This window comes from Aptenodytes forsteri, unplaced genomic scaffold (assembly GCF_000699145.1).
Source record: "Aptenodytes forsteri isolate BGI_AS27 unplaced genomic scaffold, ASM69914v1 Scaffold177, whole genome shotgun sequence".
Taxonomy (NCBI): Eukaryota; Metazoa; Chordata; class Aves; order Sphenisciformes; family Spheniscidae; genus Aptenodytes; species Aptenodytes forsteri.
Genome location: NW_008795020.1, coordinates 409,503 through 417,799, shown reverse-complemented (window position 1 = coordinate 417,799; position 8,297 = coordinate 409,503). Strand labels below are relative to the sequence as shown.

Below are 8,297 nucleotides of genomic sequence, written 5' to 3'. Positions count from 1 at the left end.
GAGTGAGCAGTCGGCTGTGTGGGGCTTAGTTACCAGCTGGGGTTAAACCACGACACATGTCAAGTCTCAGGTCAGGAGTAGAGTCTCGCATAGGCTCCTGCAGCAATTCTGGGTTGGCTCAGCCATCCCACACTGTTAAACTGTGAGAGACCATTTCAGCCCTAACTGCCAACAAGCTGTATGTGTGTTTCGTTGTATCTTACAGCTCAGCTTTGTCTTGTCAGCATGGCTGAGTGGTAATAGACCGTTGTATCTACCATAACCCCTTTCCTGGAGTTGTTGCAAGCACCTTATATGCAACATGGTCAAAGATCAGCTACAGATGTACAAAGATCAGGTATTTAAAATTTAATACTATCAGGACATGAACATTTTCCTAACATTTGTTCTCAAAAGTAAACTGGGTTTGAAAAAGGAAGGAGGAGAGAAGAAAGAAAGGATTTCTCTGACTTTGTTGCGATTCTTGTTCCAGAATTTATGGACTGAATCAAGAGCCCTTTGAAATCTCAGAGTCTTCCTAGCCGAGATTATCTATACTGAGTCAGGCTTAACCTGAAACGAAGCAAAAAAGTCCTCTCTTACCCAAACTCCGCCTGTTCATTGCTTCCCTTTCCCAGTGGCTCTTTCATGCCCATGTGCTTTGTACCTGCAGCTGATTTCTTTATTGATACTGTTTGTGAGTGCTGCACTTTGCCAGCTTCTGGCAGAAAGATCTGTGGTTAACTAACTCTTCTAGGAATTCGTTAATCCCTTGTCCCAAAAGGATTTAACAACTGACTGTTGTTTCTGGTCTGGGAAAGACATCCTGCAACCTTTGTCAGTAATGTTGGATGCCGTGTAGAGGCACAGTACGCCAGAACAATTTCATACTAAGAGCATAACTACTTCAAGCAGAATTCAGAAGCCGTATATGGGCAGGACCCCCAATTCATTATATCACAATTGTAAAGGTGTCCATCCCTATCAGGCAGGACAGCTACTCTGGTGAACGTAAGAGAGGGACAGAAGTTGGCAAGAATGTATTTATATTAGTATCTAACAATCAGAAGCAAAACATTTGAAATTATACGATTTTCTACACAGAAACATCTATTGCTGATTAGATTTGAAACCGGAGAATTTGCCAGAAAGCAGAAGTGTGGCACCGGTCTGTCTAGAAACTTATTCATAAACACTGCTGCAAACTCAGTGTAGTTTAGGTTAGATGAATACAAAGCAGTCTCTGTTCAGTTAGCTGGACTCTGGACATATACATATAGAAGTTGGCTTAAATATATTTTCAAAACATTCACAAGAAAAGTTGTACACTGATGATGAAAGCAGTATGGATATCAAATTTTAAGTTAAATCAGTGTAATTTTATACACAAACCCATCTCACTATAGAAAAAAAAATAATAAGGGACAATTAAGATGGTCTTTGTCTCTTCAGTGCCTTATGTTTTTGGGTATAGAGGGGAGAAAAGAGGACTATCTTCTGAGACCAAAATTTTCCTTTCAGATCACTCTTTTAAAAAGCAAGCAAATACTCTCATCCATCAGCAACGACAAAAGTAGGGTATGTCACCCGTTCTTTATGTGGACTCCAGTGCATTTTTGTTGGGGGTGTGGAAAGGGGAATGGCAAGTGCTTTCTAACTCTCTATGGGAGAGTTGTTACTCTAACTTCTTTCCTGGCTTGTGTACATCGAAAAGGACACAGTCTTAGTTCTCCTCTTCAGCTATACTTCAGGCCCTGCTTACTGGCAGCCTCTGTGGATGTCCTCAGGTGTACGTGGCTGTGCTGAGATGGACAGGCACTACTAAAACATCCACTCTCAGGTACTGTCAGTTCCCTTCCTTTTTTGCTGTGCTAGTGAAGTTTTCTAGGTGATTTAAAACCAAGTTAACAAAACTGAGCTTTAAAAAAAGATACTACCATAGCGTAGGTCAGTTCCAGATGACTCAAAGCATCTGCATCGGCCTTCCCTGATCCAGACGCACACATCCTGAGGAGGCTGAGACCAGAGCTAAGAGTATTTGCATTCTGTATGCACTCGCTTGCTGCCTTTAGATCTAGGTAGAATATCCACCCTGCATTGTAAAAGTTCTTTCCGTTGCTCAGAAACATACCCTGCTTAGGACTTTCCATCCCAAAAGCATTTGCTGCATTTTTCCTCCCCCTCTTATTTTTCCCCTTCCCTTTACCACTTACCCCTTCTGACATCAACGCAGTAGAAGGAAACAAAATCTCACATGCTGGTCTCTGGTTCTCTAAATTTCATTGCTCCAGTTTTCAATAACGAATGAAGCATTTGCACATCCCTTCATCTCCATGTCCATGCACAGGCACGTAACTGGATGGGATGATCGTCATTTTGTGGGAAGAATATTCTTCCCAAAAGGTTTTAGGTGCTAATGTACAATGATGAAGGGTTGTATAAAATGCTACAACGGAGAGATTCTGTTAAATTAAAAAGCTTTGCTGTCCTCATGAGAGCAGTAAGAGGCATTACTTACTGCCAGCGTCCTCCTCCTGCTCATGGAGGGCCAAGATTCGGGGGGAAAGGTAGTATCTTATGCAGAGAAAACTGAGGGAGCAAAGAGTTTACAAATGAAATCTCCCTTGTCACCAAACCAGAGTGGAGGTGGAGTGTAACAACCGTTAGATTGTTAGAGACTTCTTTTACTTACAAGGACGTGGAAAAGCAGGTAAGTGTAAAAGCAAAGGTGGCTAGAAATATTTCACCATTTTCTTATTTTCTAATAATAAAAATAAAACTACATTTTTAAATTTAAAAACAACAACGTTTTCTAATTCTTCCACTCTAAACATTTTGAGCTTTTTCTTGTGGTAAGTTCATACACATGTCTATTAAATTTTGACTTCCAAAGTACTTTCTAATTGTAACTGCTTTTGGTGATGCTGTGATTTTGCCCAAGCTTTAAAAATCAGCCATAGCTTTTGGGCAAATACAAGGAATGGAAACGTAAACATCTGAAAGATAAATGTAATGTAAAACTATTCGTGCTAAACATCTGATATTATGGCATCAAGAAGAACCATTGTAATAGTTAACAAATAATAAAAGGGAAACTTGGTGTTTTGTTTTCATGGTTCAAGCAAAGAGAAAAGTAAAAAGTAAACAAGATCTTGAATGACCTGCTGTATGTTTAGTTATGTCTTTTTTAATAACCTACAACATTTTGTAGTCACAAAGACAAACATCATATAGTTTACTGTTTATAATGTCCCCTTTTAATAGTGCATGCTAGGTCAAAAAAAGAGGGTAGAAAACACAATTATTTTCTAGTACTAGGAATTATTCCCCATAGATGCAGTTAAAATCTCTTAACAGAATTTTGATACCCACTGCCTGCAATTTGCTTTTCTTTGCAGCACATCCTAAATTCCTTAGTGAGACAAAATGTGAATGAAATTTGAATGCCAGGACTTCAGAATTCAGCACTCTCCCCTATATTGGTAATCTCTTTTACTTTCAAGAATCAGATCTTGTCCCAAAACCATGAAATTGTCTTAAAAAATGACAAGATTGGTATTTCAAGTTGCAAGGTATGTGTGTCTCCCACTTGATGTTTGAGCCTCTAGGGTGGAAATTTGCAGACTCACCCTCGTAGTGACAGTTAAGGTTTTAGTATAATCAGATGACTTTGAGAACATCACCAAAAACGTTAGGTACAGTGAGATTGTGTCAGTTATGAGATTCGATGGTACTATAAAATCCTTGTACTTCCTATTTAGCAGATAGTTGGTAAAAAATGGCTAGCTCTTTCACTTGGTATTTGCAATGGGAATATCATAGTGGTTTCTACTGACACACTTTTTCATTTCGCAGAAATCACTTTGTCTGATGGCAACAAGCATAGGATGATTTTAGTTCAAGTGCAATATTCTGCATAGAATTTTGTACTTGCGCTTTAAAGAAGCAGTGTGCTCAAATCATCATAATAATTAGCAGGGTTTACCTCTTTTTGATTACTGGCTCAAAGCCCAACATTTTTCCTCTCTGAAGTAGATTTACTTTGCAGCCATTAGATGGCCATTGGGGGTTTGGTTCCACAAGGATTTACACTTACCAGTTTTTAAGCAGATTGTGCTGGAGGTCACAAAAATTCTTCCATTGGGTTGTCATTTCATTTCAATAAATGCTTTTTTAAAACCAGAGGCAGATGGTTGCAATCTTAGTTAGAAGGTTTTTTTAAACTACAGTACACAAACAACCACTTTAAGGCTAATAATTTGCTCTGTTCTTTACCGTGCTCAATAAAAAAGACCTTCCTTGCTTTGAAGAGGTTTTTGTCTCAGATAAAGAGAGAGACAGGCAGACAGATGGCATAATGCAAGGAAAATCCAGAGTGGGAATAAATTAATAAATGGATTCATCAGTGAGCTGCATAAATTATGTTATGCACCTTTTTGTATAACTTAGGAATTTACAGTTCAGGAAATGCAGTTTTTCATAAAACGTGAAATCTTGCAGCACAGTTTCAGGCTACTGCGTTTTTTTTCTTTTCCTTCACTGTTAGCCTTGTTCCTGCCTATACTTTCAAAACTATTTTACAACCCTTTCAAGAACAATTTCACATTGCAGGGTTAATCTGAGGCTCGAGGAGCCCCAAAAGAGGTTCCCCTTTTTAAAATTCATGGCTGTTAGGCACTTCTGTGTGACAGCAATCTGAATTCCAAATAGCGTGATTGCCCTCGTAAGGAGAGCGCTCAGGGAAAGAGCAGCGTTGGCCTGCTCTGTTTAGGTGACTGGATGCCTGCACTTTACTTTGGTAATCCAAACTGTTTAAACCTGTTTGGATAACTGATTAAGGAATTAAGCTAATACACCAGCATTATCGGTTCCATGACGCAAATTAAATAGCTAGGCCAAGATTTTCACACTTACCTAGTGGGGTTTTTGTGCTGCCCTTAAGTTACATAAAGGAGGGTTACTCTCCAGGTCGTAGGAGGTGCTCGCATCTCTTTGGGACCCATCTTCTGACCAGCCAGCCTATCAGAGGACACCTGTTAGACTTCAGAGAAAGGATAAATCCCAAATCACTAGTAATTTTTAGTGTGACATTAGTCTTTTGTTCTACAACTGTTAAAAACGTGCTCTACAACTTACTGCGCAGATAGCCAACTACAGAATTAATGCTTGCTATTTTCACTTTTTTTCACATAGATTCATGATGTTACATCAACAGCTAGTACTTGTCTTTGGAATATCACTAGCTAGTGATATACATGCATTTAGAAGCTGTTATTCAGAAGCCCAAGTCTCCCGATATTATTTCTGCAACCTCACAGATATTCCACTTGTGCCGAAGGATACAGTGAAGCTTTTGCTAACTTTCAACTATATCAGACAAGTGACTGCAACTTCGTTTCCACTGCTGGAGCACTTGTTGCTGTTGGAAATCGGAATACAATATGTCTATCCTGTTACCATCGGAAAAGGAGCTTTCAGGAACCTGCCAAACCTTCGTGTCTTAGACTTAGGATTCAATAAGATTCTTCAACTGGATCTTGATGCTTTTGTGGGCTTGCTGAGTCTGACCGTACTCCATCTGTTTCAGAACTACCTTGGAGATTCCATCCTGGAGGAACGTTACTTTCAAGATTTGAGCTCGTTAGAAGAACTGGATCTTTCAGGGAACCAAATCACAAAACTTCAACCTCATCCCTTATTTTATAATCTAACAGTCTTGAAAACTGTGAACCTGAAATTCAACAAGATAACCAACCTGTGTGAAAGCAATCTTACCAGCTTCCGAGGAAAACACTTTTTATTTTTTAGCCTCAGTTCTAATAATTTGTACGAGACAGATGAAATGGCTTGGGCCAAATGCCCAAATCCTTTCAGAAATATGATGTTTAACTCACTAGACCTTAGTGACAACGGCTGGAGCACAGAGGAAGTCCAATATTTCTGTACAGCCATTAAAGGGACTCAAATCGGTTCTTTAATACTTAGCTCTCATACAATGGGTTCGGGATTTGGCTTTAATAACTTGAAAAATCCAGATAATGATACATTTGCAGGACTAGCAAGCAGTGATCTTCATTTGCTTGACATTTCAAATGGTTACATTTTCTCTCTCAATTCTTTAATCTTTCAAAGCCTTGGTAATCTGGAATTGCTGAACCTTTTCAAAAACAAGATAAATCAAATCCAAAGGCAAGCATTTTTTGGCTTGGGAAACCTAAAAACTCTCAATCTCTCAAGTAATCTTTTAGGTGAGTTGTACGATTATACTTTTGAAGGTCTACGTAGTGTAATGTATATTGATTTACAGCAAAATCATATCGGGATGATTGGTGAAAAATCATTCAGTAACTTAGTAAGCCTGAAAATAATTGATCTCCGAGACAACGCCATTAAAAAACTCCCTTCCTTTCCACATCTGACCTCTGCCTTTTTAGGTGACAATAAGCTAATGTCTGTAGTTGGTACAGCAATAGCAGCAACACACCTTGAATTAGAAAGAAATTGGTTGGCAAATCTGGGTGACCTGTATATTCTTTTCCAAGTTCCAGAAGTGCAGTATATCTTCTTAAAACAGAATCGCTTCTCTTACTGTGTGAAAAGTGATAATGTTACAGAAAACAATCAGTTAATCTATATGGATCTAGGTGAAAATATGTTACAGCTTGTGTGGGAGAGAGATTTATGTTTGGATGTGTTCAGGGCACTGTCCAAACTTCAGGTTCTACATCTCAATAACAACTACCTTAGTGCTCTTCCACAGGAGATTTTTAGAGGTCTAACATCTCTGAAAAGACTTAATCTAGCTTCCAACCTATTGTCTCATCTTTCTCCTGGGCTTTTTCCACAGAGCCTAACAAACCTAAACTTATCTGGAAACCAGCTTTTTTCCCCTGAGCCTGAAGTCTTTATGACTTTGAGTATTCTGGATATAACACATAATAAGTATGTCTGTGATTGTACTTTAAAGAGCCTACTAGTGTGGCTAAATGAAACCAATGTAACCCTAGCTGGCTCACAATCTGACAGGTACTGTGTATACCCACCTGCATTTGCAGGGGTACCACTGTCGTCTCTGATATTTGATGGTTGCAATGAAGACGAACTCCAGCAGACACTCAGGCTCTCAGTATTCCTCTTCACCTCCATCACTCTTCTAACGTTTCTGATGGCAGTCATCATTTTTACTCGCTGTCGGGGGATTTGTTTTGTCTGGTATAAAACTATCACCAAAAAAATGATAGACAGCCATCCACAAGTAGCAGATAAAAGTGAATACAGATATGATGCGTATTTGTGCTACAGCAAAAATGACTTTGAATGGGTCCAGAATTCTTTGCTAAAGCGCCTGGATTCACAATATTTTGATAAAAACAGATTTACCTTGTGCTTTGAGGAAAGAGATTTCTTGCCTGGGGAAGAACATATCAACAATATTCATGATGCCATCTGGAACAGCAGGAAAACAATTTGCATTGTGACCAGGCAGTTTCTCAAAGATGGGTGGTGTGTGGAAGCCTTTAATTTTGCCCAGAGCAGGTACTTTTCTGATCTGAAAGATGTCCTCATTATGGTGGTGGTTGGGTCACTTTCTCAGTATCAACTGATGAAACACAAACCGATTCGAAACTTTTTACAAAGGAGTCGATATTTGCTATGGCCTGAAGATTATCAAGATATAGACTGGTTTTTAAATAAGCTTTCTTGCCAAATGCTGAAGGAAAAAAAAGTGCGAAGGAAAGCCAGTGGTATAGAGCTGCAGACTGTAGCAACACTCTCGCATTGATAGTGTATGGGTTGCTGGCTTTCTAAATATCCCATTTCCAGCTGTGCCATGGCGGGAATGAACACAGATTTGCTTCATCTTTCCTTGAAAAAGCAGGTAAAAAGATAACTATTTCAGTATAAATCCCACTAAACATGGAGACAGCTTGAAAGCAACCAAGCAAATATATAAAAGTACAATTATTTTATGGACTATGACACATTTTCAGAAGAATTAAATGAATCACAGATGCTTCACATTTTGGATGCTCAGCTTCAGACACTTCAGTCCTGATTTTCGGAGTACTACTTACTTACAGGTCTGTTTCAGTTAGAGAAGGATGCCCGTGGTTGTTTTTTTAAAAAGGGCCCATGGTACTGTACAGGAGAGACCAAGTATGCTTTCATGTATGGCCTAGCCTGACCATCGGTTCATGGATTACTTACTCCTGTGCTTTCTGAACTCTGTAATTTTTCATGCTCTGTTTCAAAGTAGAATCAGTGCTTTGCACCTTTATGCTTTAAATTGGTGTAACACAGATTTCATTTATTTGTTT

At 39.0% G+C, this 8,297-nt stretch overlaps 1 protein-coding gene across 1 annotated transcript; it reads left to right on the top strand.

The window, feature by feature from the left end:
• The first annotated feature begins 1,772 nt into the window (after positions 1 to 1,772).
• TLR5 (toll like receptor 5) lies at positions 1,773 to 8,095 on the top strand. Its single transcript, XM_009275754.1, has 2 exons — positions 1,773 to 1,819; positions 5,173 to 8,095. The coding sequence occupies exon 2, from the start codon at positions 5,177 to 5,179 to the stop codon at positions 7,760 to 7,762; it is 2,586 nt and encodes an 861-aa protein (XP_009274029.1). The 5' UTR covers positions 1,773 to 1,819; positions 5,173 to 5,176; the 3' UTR covers positions 7,763 to 8,095.
• The last annotated feature ends 202 nt before the right edge of the window (positions 8,096 to 8,297 follow it).

Bases quoted from the DNA above. Each gene is read 5' to 3' on its own strand.
- TLR5 (XM_009275754.1), top strand. From the start codon at position 5,177: ATGATGTTACATCAACAGCTAGTACTTGTCTTTGGAATATCACTAGCT.